The 20,673-nt window shown below is 35.3% G+C and overlaps 1 protein-coding gene across 1 annotated transcript in view; it reads right to left on the bottom strand.

Annotated features, from left to right (window-relative positions):
- Positions 1-252: 252 nt before the first annotated feature.
- The window catches only part of EMC2 (ER membrane protein complex subunit 2), a 45,470-nt gene continuing 25,049 nt past the window's right edge, over positions 253-20,673 (bottom strand). Inside the window, exons 6-11 of the mRNA XM_049829690.1 lie at positions 16,425-16,510; positions 16,195-16,254; positions 13,645-13,726; positions 12,394-12,504; positions 9,918-10,022; positions 253-3,878 (exon numbers count right to left, since the gene is read on the bottom strand). Of these exons, the coding sequence (XP_049685647.1) occupies positions 3,792-3,878; positions 9,918-10,022; positions 12,394-12,504; positions 13,645-13,726; positions 16,195-16,254; positions 16,425-16,510 (531 nt within the window). The 3' untranslated portion in view covers positions 253-3,791. The remainder of the gene's footprint in view (positions 3,879-9,917; positions 10,023-12,393; positions 12,505-13,644; positions 13,727-16,194; positions 16,255-16,424; positions 16,511-20,673) is intronic.

Here is a 20,673-nt window from a genome sequence, read left to right as displayed (position 1 = left end):
CTTTGTTTGGTTTTGTTTGGGGGAGTGGTTGTTTCTTTGGCTGGGTTTTTTAAGAGGCAGGTAGATTAATGACCATTTATTTCTGAAAACTGGTCTCTGCATTGAATCAAACTTCCAGCTGGTGCCTACCAAGAGGATACAGATCTATATGGGTACAGAGTCATTCCAGATAAGGCTAATGACTATTTTCAAGTAATTTATTCTCCATGTAGATTCATGTATGTGTAGTTAAGCAATAGTTAGTCCTAAAATTCTATTCATGCACTGAGCAATGCAAGTAATAAGCAATATTTCGAGACATATTAAGCAGTATTAGTTTTCAGGACAAAAACACATTCAAGAACTGTTCTAACACTCTTCCACTCTGACACCAACTCGAGGGAGGGTGGGAGAACTGCCCTTTCCCTGCAACCAGGATACATGTACGTCGCATAGCACTGCTGCACTGGAATCCGTATGGTTTAGATTTTAATGGAGTGTTGGTTTTAGAGCTGAATATATGGAAGTGCTTGAGTTACATGAAGAATTATTATTGCAAACCTGACTACAGCTACAGTTGGTGTTCTTGGAAGATGAGGGTGCAAGTAACAAGAAGCTAACAAATTCATGCCAGTAAGTCAAGTTTAATTTGCTTTCCTTTTCCCCTCCCTTCTAAAGCTGGCTGAAATACAAGTTCCACTGTAAATGCAGTGACTAGCAAACATGGATGCCATCACAAATACAGCCCTGCCAAGAGGAAGTCCTCCGTTGACTAATAACAGAGTTTCCAATAGCAACAGCAAGATATTCTGGGCACTGAACTGAAGAGATTTAGGGATATATTCTAAACAAGATGTGCTTTTTGCCGCTACAGAATATGAACTGTATAACGTTTTGGACAAAAGGTTTCTAAGAAGTCACCAGTAAGTAGGATTACAAAGGTAGAATCGGAGGTTTTGCTGGCTCTTCAATGACCTTTACTTCAACAGGTAACACTAACCTCTCCCTATCAACCCTATTATCAAAATATGGCTGCAAAAAATAAAGACAGAAGTCATCACTACACAGTTTGGCATTGCAAAGGTCTCAAGTTTTTGCTGTCAACTGAAACAATATGAAAACATAGCCTTTTATTTTGCAAAAAGGAGACTGTGTGCTTAATAATATTTTTGTGTAGCATTTGTCACTGTCAGAGCACAATACAGAACATAATCAAGTTCATTTGTTAACTAAGTAACCCATTCTTTGGAAACCTATTCTTTAATGCAAGATGGCGTCAGTGACCTATTACAAAATCATTTACTAGAACTGGAAAATTACTTTTATAAAGATCACATTATATCACAGTTTCTCTTCTGTACCCTTTACTTGCTGAGAGTGCAGGGCATTTTATACAGTTACTTCCCCTGCACACACAGGATTTTTTTTTTCATTTGAATACAGAAACCCCCTCAAATTTCCAGTGCTTCAATTCAATAGTTCTATCAAAGATTGCCCATGCATTTTCATGGGAGTAATATATTTTATCTTTGAAGTAAATACAAATTTGTCAGAAATATTTCCTAGGTCAATTTGTAAGCTCTACTATGTGGAAATTATGCCAAAATAGAAGCACAAATCAGAGTGCTAAAAAGTAATTTCAAAAAGATGCTAAGCAGTAGCGAAAACTAGAAGCTTCTAAGCAGCCAAATAAGATGAAATTTGTCATCAAAACACCGAAAACAAGAAACAGAACAAACCTTCTTACAGAGAAACTGATACACTATATGCCCAAGTCTGACATTGTTATGTTAAAAGTTGCCTCTGCATAAAAAGTTATATACAACACTTTCTAGCAGCATAGATGCCTGCTGCACAATACTGCACTGCTGTTTTTTAATACCTTGGAGGTAATATGTTATGCACCGCTAAGTAATTCTAGCCTACAGTACAGCTTCCCACCATTTTTAATTTTAGAATGCAACCAAGTTATTTGAGATGTAGGTAAAATAAAAAAAGACTAACAAGGGTTTAAAACTCTAGATGGCACACTCATACAGTAAAAGAGTATAAATCTGAACAGAAGTACATAGGTTCACCTATGGTATTTACTTGGTTTTCCACCCGAAACATACATAATCTATTTGCACATACTGTTCTGAGGCCAGTTTGTGAATTACTATTATAAAAGGATCTGCACTATTTCCCCAAGTTAGAATTGGGTGATTTAGTATAATACTATGCAGTATTTGCAGTTTTGTGTTTCAACAGTACTGAATTAAGTTAATTTAAGATTCCACATACAATTAATTCCCATGGCATAGCACCCATCCTGTCACACTACCATACTCCAACCTACTTCATGTATAATGGGATTGAGATCTTAAGTGTTTCTTAAAAGCACAGTCTTGTGCAACGACCACTTCAGTTACATACATTTTCAAGCTTTGAACTCACAGGGGAAGTTTTTGTTGCTGCTTTGTTTTTAAGCAGAAGCTCAGCTTTATTTCATTACATCAAGTCCAGGGTCATAAAAAGGACATTTCAATACACAGCCTTTAACTTACCCATCTATATAGAGTAGACAGTATAAAATCGGAAACTCCAAACAGCTTGGATGGTGGCAACAGTCATGAAAATGACATCACAATTTTTTTATCAGAATTTGTCAAGGGTATGTTGCTGCTGTTAGGCAATCCTACTGAAGCCACAACAAATGAAATGATAGCTGTGCAACTGAATAGCCACCATATACATCTGAACAACATCCAGAATGATCAGAACTGCAAAATGCCTGCATTAGGGGGTTTGACTCATCATCTGAGTAGATAAGTGCCTAAAGGCAAATACAAGATGGATTTACAGTGTGCTAGATGCTTCATGGTAATGGTATAAAAATACTTTTATCCTCCAGTAAGTACAAGGCAGTTGAACACGCTGTCTCACCCTTACAGTGCAGTAACACTTTGTTACTGTGGAGAAGCTAATATACCATAGCTTACACCACAGTGAAGGGGTACCCATACCACAGGTACAAAATTAGTACAGACCAGCATGCAGTCCTGCATTCAGATGGTTTTGAAATTCACGTGGAACCTATGTACAACAAAGGACACACAGAAGGAATAAAAAAAGTGCATTTGCATATACCGATCGGAGAACTATGTGAACGTGGAAGCATTTGCCCACAAAGCCACAGAGAAGAATGTCTTTGGCCTTAAGCCAGTATAAGAGCAGCTCTGAAGCAAAGTACACGAATAAGTTTTCTCCATTTCTACAGTACTGGATATCAACTCATTAATAAAACCATTAACATCATCTTTTTTCTCTAATAAAGTGTATTCATAATCACTCCTTGCTGTATGGTAAACATTTATCAGAAAGTGTATATCTGTAGCATGCTTTTACTCTTAAATAGGCAAATAAGATAAAAATTTCTAACATATGTTATTCATCTACATACATAAATTCATAATTGCCATTTGCAAGCCCAATAAATCACTGTAATTTTTTATAAGCATTTAACAAGTTTATTTCTACAAATTCTGGCTTAAAAGCAGGTATTGTAGATACAAAAATCTGAAGAGACTGATGTGCAGCACATGTCATTTCTTTATGTTATCTATCTGGATAAGTTACTCATTTCAGTGGGTATTTATCACATTTCTTGTAGCAGCAATAAATAGGCATTTTACTTTTCATAAAGCATTATTTTAGATAGCACTTTCATCAATACAAAATTAACTTTTAACGGCACTAGAGTAACATAACCCATAGGTCATTACAGGTTGATCATGGAATTGGAAAATTTAATATTCGTTCTCTGTGCGAACCTAAGACTGAGTGATTTGCAGGGTCTCCAACATGTCCTCCACTGCCTTCAAAGAGTATTTAGTTTCTTTCTTACTGCGACCTGCAAACTAATCAACAACAAAAAAGGATTGTTATTTGTCATATATCAGAAATTCTGTGCATAGATCCTGCGCAAATAACAGTTCTAAACATAAAGCACTAAAAATTAACTCTATTTACTACAAACGTAAAAGCACAGCCTCTTTATTGTTTCATTAAAACCCCGCATTTTTACTAGAATACAAGCTATATCACCCTTCTTCTAACAAGTAATGCAAATGCAACAGAACTCCTTAATTTCACTCATTTGCTCTGAATGTCAATATTTAGCACTAATAAATACTCCACTTTGAAATTTAACATTTATCTCAATAGAGATCTTCCTGCTGTTTGTTTGCTTTGCAAACTTTAATATAATTTTTATTTCAGACTTTATTTTTTTATGTGATCAAATTAGATTATATTTGTAATTTAAATAGTAGCAAGACTTGAATCTATTATTTATTTTTGTTATAGTGAGACAGAGAAAGTTCTGTTTATCAAAACCTACTATAAAATAATCCAGTCATCATGTAATTATATTTCACAGGTCAAAGTAACTATGAGTAATGACCTTGTATTTGATCACAACCTACTATTACAACAGCAATTTCAGGGAGCATTTGAAATAAAGTCTGTCTTGATAACAAAGAAAGATACAGCTCAATAAATACTACTTATGGCTTTAGATTCCCTAAGACACATGCAGCCAAGTTTGGGAAAGCAAAGAAAGGGGTAAAAGGGTAGGAGATGTTGATCACCCCATGCGGACCTCAAAAGGGTTTTTCTAACTGTACTGACAATTCCCATCACTCATCAGCCATATCTAACACAGTGGATTTATTGACTAGGTTGGTCTTCAGTCAAATGAAACTCTCAACCATTTTTAACACACCTGCATTAAAAAGTTTTGCATTTGGAGTTGGGAGGGGTGGTAAAGAAATTACAGAAGCAGTAACTGTAACTTGCTGCTAGTAAAATAGCCTATTCTCTACCTAAATGTTAACATCTAAACACTCAATAAATTTTCAATTTAATGTTTTTTATTTCAAATACCACTGGTGTCTTGCATAGTTAGTCCTTGATTTATAATGTGTCCCTTCTCTCTTGTAATTAACTTAATTTAGCAAACTCTTCATGACCTGTTAAGAAAGATTAAGTCATCAAACCCAGGTAATATCACACCAGCAACAAGCTGCAGGACCTGTTAACCTGCTTTTGACCCCTAGGCTACAATCTAATGTTGGGATTCCCAATCAGTACTGAGTTCTTAAAAAAACAGTTTTGGCACACTAAATGAAAAGCTATTTCAAATTAAATAGTTAGGAGAATGAAATGTTGTTATTGTGACATTTTATAATTAAGAGACATACTGAAAATTATGTATTTTTATATTTCCAGATGATGAACTGATGTGCCATGTTTGGCTCTAGTAGTATGTATAAACCCATTCTTCGGGTTGTGCAGTTTCCATAGTGACTTGCAACAGTCAATTTCAGAGGAAAATCAAAGCTCTCCCAGGTGAGAAGTAACTTGCTTAGCTCTGACATAACAGAATATCCTCTTTTTGTTCACACTAAACAAGAATAGTCCTAAGCAGATACTTGGGGAGTCCAAATCTTTTCACAAAAACAAGCAAATGAAAAAAACAGAACTCAAAATCCTCAACTGAAAAATTGTTTCAAATTCAAAGCATTCAGAGATTTCAATAAAAAGCACAGAAGCCTGAATATACTGTGGTCAAAAAGCATGCTTGACAAGACACACAGAAAGGAGACAGAGGAAAGCTTCAAAATAAGATGAATTTTACTTATTTTACTTCTCTTCAGGGACACTGAAAGCAAAACCGACATAAGACATTAGTTTAAAAAATGTTACTTGCTAGTTTCAAGACTGGTTGCCTTCATGATACTGACATGTACTTTAAGCTGAACAAATAAAACCAAACTCTGCGTCATAACAAACAGAAGTATACTTGGAAACGTAATCACTTCAAATTTGCCCTGACGAACAATTATTTTGTCTATTCTGCCATTACACAGCAATTTGACTGATTGAGCCGGAATCCATTTCTTAAAATCATGATTTAATTTTCTGTTTCCCAAATGGTTTGTAACAAAATCACCTCTCCAACCATAAATAACATGTGGACTGCTTAACACAGAAGAATTTAGCAATGTACCCAAGAAGCATGTATCTGGAAAATTACTATGAGTAGGATCACATTAAAGATTTTTGTGAGCATTAATCAAACTTGCCTGCCTCTGCTGAAACACTTCTACCAGAGGACATGCTAAACCAATTACCTAATCGAAGAGCACTAGGTAGCCATATTTTGTTTCGACGTTAAAGTAACTGTGACTCATGTCCTCAGAACAGATACACATTCTTCACAGGGTTTGCACAGAGAGAATAATTCAGTTTCCCAGTGATACAGCAAAACCAAGCTTGTAATAATAATAAACTTAAAATAATTCTTTGAATAGAGTACTTCGCTAACATCTGAAATGAAAGATTAAAACTAAAAAATATTTTTTTTCTGTTTTTTCCACCCAGTCAATTAAATTTAAGTGGCCTAGAGAATAATGACCATTTTTTTCAGAGCATATGTTAGCAGCCAGGAATTCCAGCTCCATACAGCAGCCCTAGCTACAAAACCTTTCTGTCTTCCTGCAAAAGTTTACATTTCTTCTAGATTAGGCACAGGTGAGAAGTACTAAGCACGGAGGGTTACATATTTAACATCAAAATAAGTATATTAACCAGATGGAGCGTCAAATATCTGTGCTTTTCAGAAAATTATTTAATTCCACTATTCTTTATCACCATGTTTTCCTGTAAAGAAACTGCTGTACAGTCTAACCAACATTGGTGAAAATAAGGTTTTCTTTTCACACCCAAAGACTGTTTTCTTTAAATGACAATAAACTAAAAGGTTCCTCTGATTTCATACAGGAATGCATAGGAAAAGCAAAAATCAAGTGCCAAAGCAAACTGCCTGAATAAGAGAATAAATTGAAAGAAGGGGACCAGTAAAAATATTTCAAGTATATTGCATATAAAATAAAAAAAAATGCAACTATAGCCAGTGCTGAATTTGAAAAAATAAAGGCAGTTTTCCAAAATTACTGAGCAAACTGTTCATAATTCAAGTTCAAATCCAGGCTGAAAATGAGGAAAGATCTCACTGTAAGACAATTGCTTGAAAATAACTTTTTGAATTAATAACTTCATATTTTAAAGTCACAAATTCATATAATTTGTCTAGGCACCCAAGCCAAGGTTCTAAATGCATCTTATTCTCTAGAACATGACTACCGGAAAAACTGCATTTAACAGTATAAGAAGGTCCAACTAATAAAATAAGTCAATGCCAAACTCAACAAGCTCTTAAGGCTCTTATTACAAAGTGCTTTGGATAATGCAAGGAAAGTGAGAAGGATTTATACAGATAATGTTAAGTATCTAGCTTAAAACCTGGCTAGACAACTCTCCACTAATGGAGGAATGCTGTAAGGGCTTCCACTGGCATAAGCGACCACGGTTACATCCCTAGGTCCAAAAGATGACAACTTCCAACCATCCAACACGTTAAGGGAGCAACAAATCAATACTGGCTCATAGGGGAAACTGCCACCTACTACATCACCAAACACCATTTGCTGTAGATGTTGGATGTTGTAAGTCTCCGACATACACACTGGAGTGGCCAAACCCTTCTGCAGTCATGTAACAAGCTCGGTAGGGTTGGGCTGGGGCAGTCCTGTCCAGCTGTAGTCACTAGAACTTCTTGCGGTACTTCTGGAAGGGGGTGTTCACGCCATTTGCTTGCCAAATACTAGCTTGAGCACTTACATTTTCTGTATGGCTAAATTCCCCCTATGACTCCAGTCAGATATGGTGTTCGTCATTTTAATGTCCCAAACAGCTAAAAAGAGCAGCTGAAGTATGCAACGTATCACAAAAGTATGAAGTCACAAAGAAGTTATGACATGTGGTTTAGATATATGTTAGTTGTGTTAACATGATCTGTTCTGGTAAGTCTAAACCAAAAATGCTTAATGTAGGATCCAAAAGAGTTTCATAGAAACAATGGAATTGCACTTTCCAGTGAAAAAAACACAAAAACAAAACCCAAAGAACAAAAAACCCACCCACTCACCCCCCATTACTAGTCATATTTTGTTTGAGATACTGTGATGTTAACAGAAAGCCCCGTGGAGAGAAGAAAAAAATAAGAAGAAAAAAAAAAAAGGGGACATGCTTATCTGGCTGTGAGTCAAGTAACTACAAACTGTCATAATTAAGCTTTCATTGTATTCAGAACCAGGAGATGCGTATTTCTAGGTCTTAACCTTGGTATGCCACCATTCCACAGCCAACACATCCTGATGCACCCTGAAAGGGGCTGTTTCCCAGAAGCGCTAACGGGTCTCTACTGCTGCTTTGAACTGGAAACTTCAGTTGCAATATTCACTTAAAACGTGTTCAAAACCACTCTAATCTAAGCAGTTCGTTTTATTAAGATGTAAAGCATGGAGTAATAGTTTTCACTCAAAATTCACACATCTTCTAAAACCTCTTTTGTTCTATCAGTGGTGAATCCACTGTGTATTCTGTTCTTCACGGGGTTTTGGGGGTTTCTTTTGTTTGTTTGTTTTTAAATCCTGCAATACTTGAGTTTTCCATCAATACTGTGCTTACAGGAATGCCAGACATACCGAGGTCAAAAGAAGTCCTGCTTATTTATGGGACATCAGACAAAGTTGGTAATTCATACACACCTTACTGTCATGAGCAGGTAAATGATTTATAATGAAAAGCAGGGACTCATTTAAAGAGCAAAACAGAGAAATAAACTTTATGCACACAAGTACAAAATGGTTAATTATGTCCTCAGGGATACAATATTCTTCACTGTAAAGTACAGTCAGAAGCTACAGGGCCAATCAGGGTAAATGGAAAATACTTCAAAGTTGTCATACATCGAAAACACATCAGCCACAAGGAGATGCACTCTTGGCAATGAATTGACATACAGTGTATTAAGAAAACTACACCGGCCATAAAAGAAAATCCTAATTTAATTCCATAATAGATGGAGCTGGTCAAAAGGCCATTCAGTAGTATTAACTGTGAAACAGTAGCAGCAAGAGAAAAATGAAATGTTGGCTTCTGATACTGAAATATTACAGTGAGAAAGAAGCATTACATGTATAACAGCTTTGCATTTAATACCAACATTTTTGCTCAGAAAAAGTTCAAGGGAGAACTGGACAGTATGATCTTGATGTTCAGGATTACTTACACATAAACTTTCATTGGCAGATCATTAAGAATAGCTGTAAGGGAGTCAAACATGTACAATTTTTGGGATGCACAGACAGCAGAACCTATGAGGTAAACCCTGTTTTCATTTGTAGTTATAGAAAAAATATAGAGGTTCGTAATACAAAAGCAAATCTAAATGTTTATGTATAACCTTTCAAATAGCTGAAAAGACTCCTAATGACTTCAGTAAGCTTTGATTGTGACCTACAAAGTCTACATTTTCACAATTCAATGAGCATTCTTCTATAAAACTATGCGAAACCAACTTCAGTCGCAATTACTAAGGTAATTATTAGGAACACCATTAAATATGATGTTGAAAGATCAGAATAAACTGAAGGAAAATAGAATTCTAGAATTTTCATTTGTTTTCTAGTAAAATAGAAGTAGATGACCAAATCACTCTTAAGAATTAAGATATAAGGTTTTATTAAAATACTTAGCTGTAGAACTGAGTCTTGGAGGTCAACATTACACTAGTGTACATTCAGTTAATGTTAGTAGAAAATAATCTGTTTAAAGCTAATAAGTAAATAATACTAATTAATAACTGCAAAACATCAACCTTATATTAATTGGTTGGCTTCCAGGAAATCTAACAGAAGCAGAATGCAAAAAATCCAAGCAAATTATGCAGATGTACATGTCGTATCTAACCTCTTGAATAGCAGTTGATAGAAGTGCAGAAAACAACTACAGAGCATGTCAAAAGTATCATAAAACTATGACGTACTAACCTGGTATGCTCTATTTATTTGGTTAGCTGCCCAGCTGGCGTATTTCATATTATCTTTTTTCATTTTTGCACTTGCTTTTGGATTGGAAGCAATATGGCTGGCAGACTAGGAATAAAAAAATAAGAACAGTGTAACTGTAAAATATATGTGCATGAAAAAAATGAGAGCATTCAGCGCCTTTGCATTCAGAGCCCCATGCACAGTGATAGCGGAAAAAGAGAAAAAAATAAAAACAGTTACTGGTAAATGCGTCCAAATAAGAATCAGCTAAACCTTTAAAGAATTGCTTTATTAATTAAAGCTAAATTAGGCTTCCGCTCAGTTGTGTTCCTGGAACCTGTGAACCAATCCTGGACATGATCAGCTAATCCAATTTTCTTTTCCTAAAGTGAGAATTATGAGTTAGTTTTTCGGATTCTATTTGTTACCAGAGATGGTATAAAATACATCACTTGTGTGTCCAAACTGCCATTAAAATGACATGACATTTTTCCCTTTGGCATCAGAAAGCACATTTTAAATGCAGGTAAGACTCTGTACATAAACTATGCCCATCTTCCCCTGAAAAAAATGAAAAAGACTTTTTAAGAACTAAACTCATCTCAGAGACTTTTCCACTTATATAAATAAATCCACTTTGCAAGGAATCACTGTTACTCCCTCCCAGAACATCTTTCTGAGTGCAAAAGTACTTGAATGCAAAGAACCACAGAACCCTACTCTCACCCATCAATGAAGAACCTCCAGAGAAGATTTTAAAAAGGAGCATGGAAGCAAATGTCTACATGAATAACACATTTCAAACTTAGAATGTTCCCTTACAGTTATCTCCCTGAAACTACCTACAGAAATAGGAGAGGAGTGGGACTGTCAAAGTAGCAGCCTCCACAAACTCAGGAATGCATTCTCTGAAGCCGTGCCCACATGAATTGAATTTGTGATCTAGTACAAGGTCAGGGCCCTGAGATGAGGCATAATTCTCTCTGGTTTCCTGAATTCCATGAAGTACTGACCAGTTTCCTCAGTAGATACAGCTGAAAGCCTTTGTGGAAAGTTTACACAGTTATGGACATTCTTTGGGGGACTACAAACACTGGGCACGTCTGTCAAGTACAAAAGCCACAGCCACAGCAAACCCAGATCCTAAAGCCTGGGAACAGCATTACAAAGAAATCAGGAGCCAAAGGGTAGATACTGAAGCAGTGATGGCAAATTGTGCTTGCAAAAACCACCTAGTAAAAATGTGACAGCAACCAGCTGAGCAAAACTGAAGAACTGAAACAGAGCATACACACATTTTTTGGAGTAATGAACTTGCATTATGCAAATCAGGGTTTATGTGTATGACTTTCAGGCACTGCCAAAACAAGTTTACCAAATGCTTGGGTCATGTTAGCTCAAGGTTGCCAGCCAGATCATCATAGATAATGGGCTCTACATCTACTTTACAGACTGAAAATAACAGGCAGAACATAAGATCTGACAGAGATCAAGAGTCAAGATTGGCCATAATAAACCCCAGGCCTGTTCTAGAATCAATGCAGAAGTCTATATGTATACACACCTTAAAAATCAGTTTAGGCCAATAAACAGATTTGGTACAAAACTTACTCCTAAAAAGCTAAATGACCTAAGGAACAGCAAGGAAGCAGGCTCTTCTCCTTCTTGAACATACAATCACCATCCCAAGAATCTCTGCAGATGGGCTAAGAAGATTAGGTCTAAGTCTCTTGGAGTCTTAATGGTGATGCCTAACAAGTCTTTGAAAGGAAGCTGGTATTGCCTGGTATTAGCAGGAAGCCTCAAAGTTACCTGCCTGATGTGTCTCTGTAAGCTGCCCCCCGCCCAAGGAACCTTTCTGGTTTTGTCCCTAAAAAGATCTTTTAAAATCTAAAATCTAAAGGAAGATCTTCAATAGAAGCCTCAGTATCTTTAGAGAAATTGAAGAGCTGGTGCCAGTACGTGTTACCCATAGTTACTGTAGTCATGGTCACACTCAAGCCAACAATGCTGCGCAAGCTGAAGACTCATTTTGAAACCGAAAGTAGAAAGTTGTATTTAGAAATTGGAGTGAGAAAAAACAAAGAAAAAAACCCCCAAGCTGGTTAAAAAAAAAAAAAAAGTAGGGAAAAAAAAAGCAGCCATCATACGGTGCTGGTACTCTTCAGCAGTTCACCTTCTTCTAGAGAGGAGTATGACTTTAAATCCTTTTTCAAGAAGTTACCTTCATGTGTCAATAGTGATAATTCTTAGAAAACACAGCCAAGACTTAAAGCTTAAAAGCACTTGAAGTAAGGAGTACCTACTGGCATAAATTTCTCCATACTCAGTATTTAAAAACAGTTAATAATCTGAGCTATTAAGTCAAACCAACAGAAAAAAAACACCAAAAAAACCCAGCAAATGGTAAAGGATAACATACATGCATAAAAACATATTCAAAATGATAACATGGAAAATCTATAATTGTGCTTACCATGTAAAGTCCAAACAAAGCTCTCATATTTCTGTTGTTAAGCTTCAATGCTTGTGCAAAATACTTTCTTGATAGCTCAAGGTTTTCAAGCCCCCCTTGAGTGTATTTAACCTGTAAAAATTATAAGCTCCTGAAACTTGCACATCATCCATATCTCAGACATTCACTCTTGAAGCAAAGATACTATGAAACCTCACTTCAGGTTTGTTTCACATGGTATTTCAAATCAGGTGAGTGCTACTAAAAGCCAAATACTGGCTTGGGAGAAATCCGAGCTCTTTTCAATATACAAATTTTTAAATATTTAACTATAGGAGGAAAAAAAGCCAGCATTAATTTAATTAATTTATTGCTACAAGAATAAAAAGTGATTATTTTACACCTACACATACTTACAACTTTGGCATAGTCTCTTATGAAAAGTAACACAAACTTTAACTTTGAAGTGAAATTCTGACCACTATAAATCCAAACTAACTCTGTATTCCTTCAGCATGCATTACACCAGCACACAAAACAACACAATGCCTTTCATTATCTATTCAACTGCAACAGTGTACAAAGTTTAGAATATTACTCTGTTGTTTTTCTATTCATTTTGCCTGTTATTAGATCAACAAAAAGAGGGATAAATACTAGAAGACATGCTTCAGTCTTTCTACCAGAAAGCTATTTAGACTTTCAAGTTTTAATGTTAATCCCATTTTATCCACATTAAGAAAACACATCCATTCTAAGCAGTTAACAGTACAATTGAGGACAAAAAAAAAAAAAATACATCTGAAAAAAGAATGCTAATAGCTAAAAACCTTGAGCTAAAACTTCTAAGGGCCCTCTCTCCCTCCAGCGCTCTTTCAGGCAAAATTTCCTATGTGGATCCCGAGATCTGGCTCCACAGTAACAGGCAATATATCATAACCTCCTAGGCAGCATTGTTGTGGAAAAGTTTAACTTCTCATGCACTTGATTTCAAAAATGCATAAACACTTCAACGAGAATAGCTCATTTAAAATGAATTTTTATCTTCAATAATTCCTGTCCTTACTCTTATATTTAGCTTAGTCACACCGAGTAAGAAAATACAGTTTTCTTAACATGTTAAGTTCTATGAGATATTAACATTCTCTGTGTACTCTCTTAAATCTCCTAGGGAAAAATTAAAGAAACCATTTGTATTCCATTTTCACCACTTCAGTAACATAAAAACAGAATATGTATTCAAACATAATTGATTTTTCCAGAAATACCTACTTCAGCATACTGCTGACAATATAAGTGGTTGTGTGGATTAGTCATCATAAGCTCCTCTAAGCAGAAGGCTGCTTTTGCATAGCTAAGGAATATAAAAACAGCGACAAAATGAAACAGCGTATACAGTTCTTTGCTTCAGTTTCTTTACAGAACAAAAAAAGAAGTCTTACTTTTCCCCCATAACTTCACGTGATTCACAATTAAGAAAAATATTTTCTTTTAAAATTATGTTTGAAACCTCAAGTTACTATTTTTACATCATAGTGAAAAATGTACAAAATTTAACAGTCTAGGTATATATGGAACAGCTCATGGAAAGCATTTCATATACTCATCTCCTATTAGTAAGTGCTATTTCTTATCAACAAGAGTGATGAGTAGAAACAGGCATTAGATACTTAAGACACTGAACTCAGACTACAAAAGAGTTCATTTTTTTCTACAAGTAACTTCAGCTACCTGAGGATTCACAAACCAAGCTACAGACCAGAGCACTTACACTGTCAGTTAACTTTACCTGCTCACAGTCAACCACAGAAGTGAGATCGAAAAACCATACTAAAAGCAGTTCTAAAAATCAAACAGTTCAAATGTATATATGAAAATAGCATCGTACCAGTCCAAATGGGCAACAACTTATCGTTGATTAAAGAAAATGCTAGTACTTGTTCTTTAAATGAAAGCTTTCAGAAAGAATTAAGAAGTCAAGCTCAAAATGTAGGCTTATTTATAAAAATCTTAGCTTCATAGTCTTTCAACCAATACAGCTCCCTGCAGAATTTACATCTTCTACAGATATGCGATAGCACTGTTGCACAGAGTGTACATGATAGGATTCCAAAATTCAGGGCCACAATGATTATAATGACAGTGTGGGTAGATATTTAATATCAGACTAAAAGCAATTTAGCAATTATGAGACAATATTAAACCATATAATCTGTAAAATCTTACTTCTTAAAATTAATACATTGTGGTTTTCTCCTGTGCACATTATGATAGTCACGTATGTATTTCAAATATTAATTTGAAGATAAAAGGATAGCCATCTCATTCTCCAAAAGCAGAAGTCACAGTCCTCGTAACGGAACAGAGCGTATATAAACCTTGTACATCTAAGTGTGTTTATGAACAATGGTAACAGCATGGTGATTTCACAAGCAAGACTAAATTTGTGACACCGATAAAATAAGTAAGCTGACGAATTGTCTCTTTTTTAAAAAATTATCTTTTAGTTTCTTTTTAGCCAAGATCCCAATTTTCTCCCTATTTAATCATCAAAATAATTATAATAATCATAATCATGTTCATAAAAGTACAGTGAGCAGTCAATTCTTTCAATGAACTGGAGAAAGTTCTACATATTATTTATAATTGGAATTACAGACCAAGACAAATATAAGCAAAAGCAATTTCTCAGATTTGATTATATAATTTTGTAATAACAATTATAGCCAAAAAACCCCCAAACCCAGTAACAGAATATGTATGTTTGCACCACTCTATAATTCACTTTTGTACCGACAGACTTGACAAGCTTAAATATCTTTCTAACCTTTTTTTTAAAAAAAATAAATAGCTATTTTCTTGGAAAACCGGCTGGTGAATTTCCCAAAACAAATGGAAATCTGGATATCAAAATTCTAGATTATTCCTTAAGTCAGCATTTGAAAGAGCTTAATAACTGTTTTCTTTGAGAATGGGGTGGAAGTAGAGGTGATGGGGGAACAATTTTTCCATCACAGTGAGAATGGCTATTTCTTTCTTTAGAATTTGATTCTTTTACTACTCTCTGGAAAGGAAGGAAGGAAACAATGCGATATAATTCAGGCTGGGCTGAAGAACTAAAGAAAAGGAAAAAAAAAGATACGCCTTTGGGTGGAGGTTAGAATTAATGCTGTGATATTAGAAAACTTGCACTAAGGCTTTGAGCTAATCCTCTCACACTGGGATTTCCTCCTGTCACTACAGCAATAAAAAAAAGCTAACAAAAACATTAAATATCCAATAAGCATGTTACTACAACATTCAGCATTCTTGATTGCATTGGGTTTTGTACCCAGGCGACCAGATGCCTCTAAATCTGGATCCATGTTTTGTTTGGGCTTTTTTATAAAGGTTACTAAAAGTTCTTGCAGAGGTAGGCTAAAAGAAAATCAGAATACCAGTTGCTGGGATCAACTGATTTTAAAGGTAAAGAATTTAAAATCTATAACTAGTAAAAAACATCACTTGAATGAAAAATTATGGAAAATAAGTGCTGTTCCCTGCTACACTTAAACCACTTCTTTTAAAATACTGGATTTAAAAAAATGACTGAAACATGCACGTAATTAAGTAAACTGTTTCTGTTTTAAAATCAAATGCCTTCTTAAAGCATTTGGTAGTCAGATAAGTTTGGCAATCATTTTCTATTGATGCTTGTTATATTGGAAATGTGACAGCATACTTTCTAACACTAGTCCTTCAAAAAAAATCACTGAGGTATTTGACTTACACAGAGTAGGTTTCAATTTAGCCATTTTTATGCGGACTTAGCAAACAACTTACTCATGTTCATTGATGTAAAGTTCGGCAAGTTCATGCCAAGCTTCTTGGTCTCCAACAAATCTGTATAGAGAAGACAAGAGAGGAAAAAAGGAAAAATAGAAAGAATGTGCAAGGGATTCTGTAAATGACCAGCATGGAAGCAAAAGCGTAAATCAAATGCAAATTCCATTTTAATTAAAAAGATTTATCAGAATACCAAAACACAATCTGTATTCTTATAAGACACTCACTGTTCCAGATACTCATTCAGCTCTCGGATGGCCTCAAGATTTTTCCCCTGGGCTTTTCGAATGGCAATCTTACGCTTTCTTGCTGCCTATGGATTGACATTAATAAAGGATTAGTGTCTCATAATTCCCTGGGTTTTTGTAAAGAAAGCAATTTGACTGTGCAAATTATTATCTCAATACCAGTGGAATTCCACCGCAGAGCAACTGCTAGGTTGAAGTTTATAAACATACCCTATGACATCCCACTGAGAGACTGAAAACCTCTTCTTACAATCACATTATGTATGCTTTTCTTTGGAGACACAAACTGTATGCATTATTTCATTCAAATAAATGACTGTCCAGATTCTGATAATTACAAAACAGCAGGGGACACTAATCTTCAGCCATTCCAAAGACCCCCACCTTGTCATTCACAAGATCCATGACTGAAGAGGAAAGATGGTGACTGAGCCTTAGAGAATCCCACAGATGCATCTTGGTTGCCGTTTATAAAGATTCTTGCCGGAGCGCTGAATGCTATCTTTCATTAATGTTGAATACACACCAATTTCATAAACCAGTCTCTTACCATTCTTGGAGCACAAAGAAGGCTCTTCAACGTAAAGGGAATATAAAATAGCCGTTTCAATGGTAAAACTGAGCAGTACTTTAATATGTGGGTGGAAACAATAAACAATAGAAAACCAAGAATTATAAAGCATTTAAATGTTGAACACTGTAAAAGTTATTACAGACCGCCAGGAGAAAAGATACACAGAATTTTAATAGTTGATTATTCTGTACTTCAATCCAATATTCCAGTTTCTGAAATACATTGGTTACAGTTCTCTAAAAGCAGTTTTCAGACCTGTAGGAGCTGTGAATCAAGATACGCTTGAGGTGTAATTCAAAACAATGGATGTCTTCCCAGCAGTCTGACAGAGCTGGAGCAAACAGCACTACACCTCTGCCAGCCTGAAAGTCATCATCAGATCTGGAATCTGACAGAAAGAAAGTAAAACCAAATTCCAGTGTAACACGCCTCAAAGAATGAGCACCATCAGCCTCCTGTCTCGCCTATAACTGCTGTTCTCCCTGGTGATCACAACCGCTGTAGTCAGACAAGAGGACAGACGGTCTGGTGTGCATGATATGGCTGCATATACACACACACTTATATGCCATTTGTCCATGAGATAGTATTAATAAAAAAATAAATTTAAAAAAAAGGCACACTTTATCTGGGAACGAAGTCCCATTCTTTATTCCCCTCATAGCTCTCATCCCATTTTGTATCTTATAAAGAGGATATACAGTTGGGTATCACCTTACAGAAGCCTTGACAGCACAGGAACAGAGAAGTCTTCAACAAAACCTTAAACAATTTTAATCTTTGAATTTAAGATGGCTCTGAAATTAGCTTCTTCATCATGTATCTTCCCAAGATCACAGTCACATACACCCCAAAAGAGTTCTTATACTTTTACAGTATTTTAAACATAACTATTCTCTTAAATAATTTATCCTTTGATCACCACCTGAACAAATTAATTGCTTCCAGAATAGAGTGTCGCATTTAGAGTAAACTAGTTCAAGCTACCAAAACAGCACAACTAGAAAGCTTTTAACACTAACTGTAGGTTAATGCTTTCCTTTGAGTTTTTCCCCTTCACCTCCCCCACAAATATATTTGATGAAAATTCAGTGAAAATTACTCAAGTGAGGAAAAAATATTTCACTCTTCTGCTTAAACGCAAGGCACAGGCAGAGAGAAAATTCATCAGAACAATCAGGAGACAAATTAGGACACAGGCAATGTGGTAGGTTTACCCATAGTCATTTTGTTTTCCACTGCTTCTTTGTCAAACTGCAACCTATGAAGTTACATTCATCATTCTACTTTTATTGGGAGACATTCGACTAAAAGCCGTAACTGACTGTGGAAATTCTAACTGCTGACCACATTTATCACTATAACAATAACACACATTTGTTATTTTATTTCTGAGTTTTTAAAATAAATATAACAGTGTAATTGAACTTTTTTTTTACTATAAAAAGAATAATCCCACATTCTTATCATATTGCTGCTATTACTAAACAAAAACCAAACCAAAACCAAACCCGTTATTCTCTATCACATTTTATGAAGAGGTCTCAAAGCATTTTGTAAAGCAGGTCACTACCCTTGCTATGGTGGGAACACCAGGGTAGTGTTAAACTCGCTACCCAAGGCTGATATTATACACAGCCCAGCGGCCTGCCCAGTGAGCCCGAAACATGAAAGAAGGGAAAGTGGGGATAACAGCATGCACAGCCAGAGAGGCGTATCGTGCAATTACAGCTTACAAAGAAGATTTTTTTGCAGGTAACGGGCTATCTACTTTAAAATATACCTTTTTGATTAAAAATTCAGTTGTTATTTTCAAAATCTAAAGAAAAAACAATCAAGAGACTGATCAAAACTAAACTGCTTGGGAACCGAAATAATCTCTTTAATATATAAAATCAGTCAGTGCATCTGACAACTTAATTTGCAATGGCAAACAGGAACAGTATACATAAGCCACCCTTCTTTTTTGTTTCTAATGCAACTCCTTCAATTGCATGCAACTCAGTCCTCCAAAAGAATCTGGAAACAGATTTTCTCCATGGCTGCTTTATTTCTTAACCACAGCACTCCCAAGTAACATAAATCACTGGAATCTCAAGACATTAATTTATGAAAAGCTACAACCATTTCTAGTCACAAATATAAACTGATGTTTACCTATAAAAAGCATGTCCTCTAATGCAATCAAATAATGAGGACAGAAGGATTAGACATAATTAACATGTTCTGATGGTAGCATTTAGGAGTTAAATGAATTACATACACATTTGACAGAATTTATCTGCTTCTAAACTGCACCAAATCCCACAACATTTCTTCAAAACTACACTTTTTGTTTCTTATTTGAGGAAAAGTAGTATTTAGAACTTCCTTTTTTATCCACCTTCCTTATCACCAAAAATAAAGCAGCATCTAGGCTTGAAATCTGCACTCTCTTTACCCTCAAATAAACCTTCAAAAATGCTGGGGTAAGTTTATTTACAGAGAACTCTTAGTTTACAATAAAGAGGCTCAGCCACTTCAAACAGTGCTGACATTCAGAGGATGAACAAAATGTTGTATAGTAGCATAGAATTTTTCAAAGTCTCTTTAAAACCACTGGGAAGAAGTCAATGAGGATATAGGGTTTTTTTTAAAGCAATTACTAACATTTTTCCATCACATAAATAACACAAATATTCTGAACGCATTGCCAGGAGACATACACATAGGTGTTCAGTAGATTTGATATATTCAAACCTGTGATTCCTAGGAGTGGTAAGACAGGCTAAAAAATAGACATGAAAACAAACTACTATTGCTTTTACCTGTATTCACAGACTCTCTCCCATCTGACTTTCTAGTTTTTGTTTGAAACATAAAGACTATCCAGAGGTTTTTTTAAATAAAAACTGAAAGTCAATGACTCCAGTTGTCAATACTTTAAGAAAAACATATATGAAAAGGCCTGCCCTAAAACCAAAACATGGGACATTTAGTGCGCTGTAAACTTCTAATTCTCATTCTGATTTATATTGCCTCTGAGCCCCTATCTAGCTTCCTGCATGTATCAGCTTCCTCCTCAGTGAGCTGGGGCTCATACTCAGTATGCTTACTGAGCATCCTGAGGAAAGTGGCGTAACGAAAGACAATTTATACACATAGCATCAATTTTTATTTCCATCACATTAAACAAAACGTTTTACTGTGCAGAACCACTGCCAACACTAATAACCCCTTTACCTGGCAAAAAAAAATAGTTATTTGATAAGGAAAGGCAGCCACTCCTCCTAATTCTACATAAGCTTTACCTAGCATTTATGTCATATATCCTGATTTATTACCAACCTAAGTATCAGCTCATATAAGAAAATCAGGCAATTTCATTTAGGCAATTTTATTCTGTTTCAGGCCTTTTTTTAGTAAAAATCTCACATTTCAAAACGTAAGCTCATTTTTAGGGGACCTATTGCAAGATACTAAAAACCAGCAAAATGCAGAGTACAAATCTGTTCAATCATTAATTTCAAGTCCACTAAGAATATTCATGAGAAACTTATTTTTAACTACAAGATCTGAAATTATTTTGAAATCTACAAAGCATACTAAAATAGTCATAACAATTAAGTTAATAAAGGTAAAAAAATAATGTTCAAGAGTTACATTTCGGTTCTT

Source organism: Accipiter gentilis, chromosome 2 (genome assembly GCF_929443795.1).
Source record: "Accipiter gentilis chromosome 2, bAccGen1.1, whole genome shotgun sequence".
Taxonomy (NCBI): domain Eukaryota; kingdom Metazoa; phylum Chordata; class Aves; order Accipitriformes; family Accipitridae; genus Astur; species Astur gentilis.
Note: the sequence above shows the minus strand (reverse complement) of the source record. Positions and strands in the feature narration are given on the sequence as shown.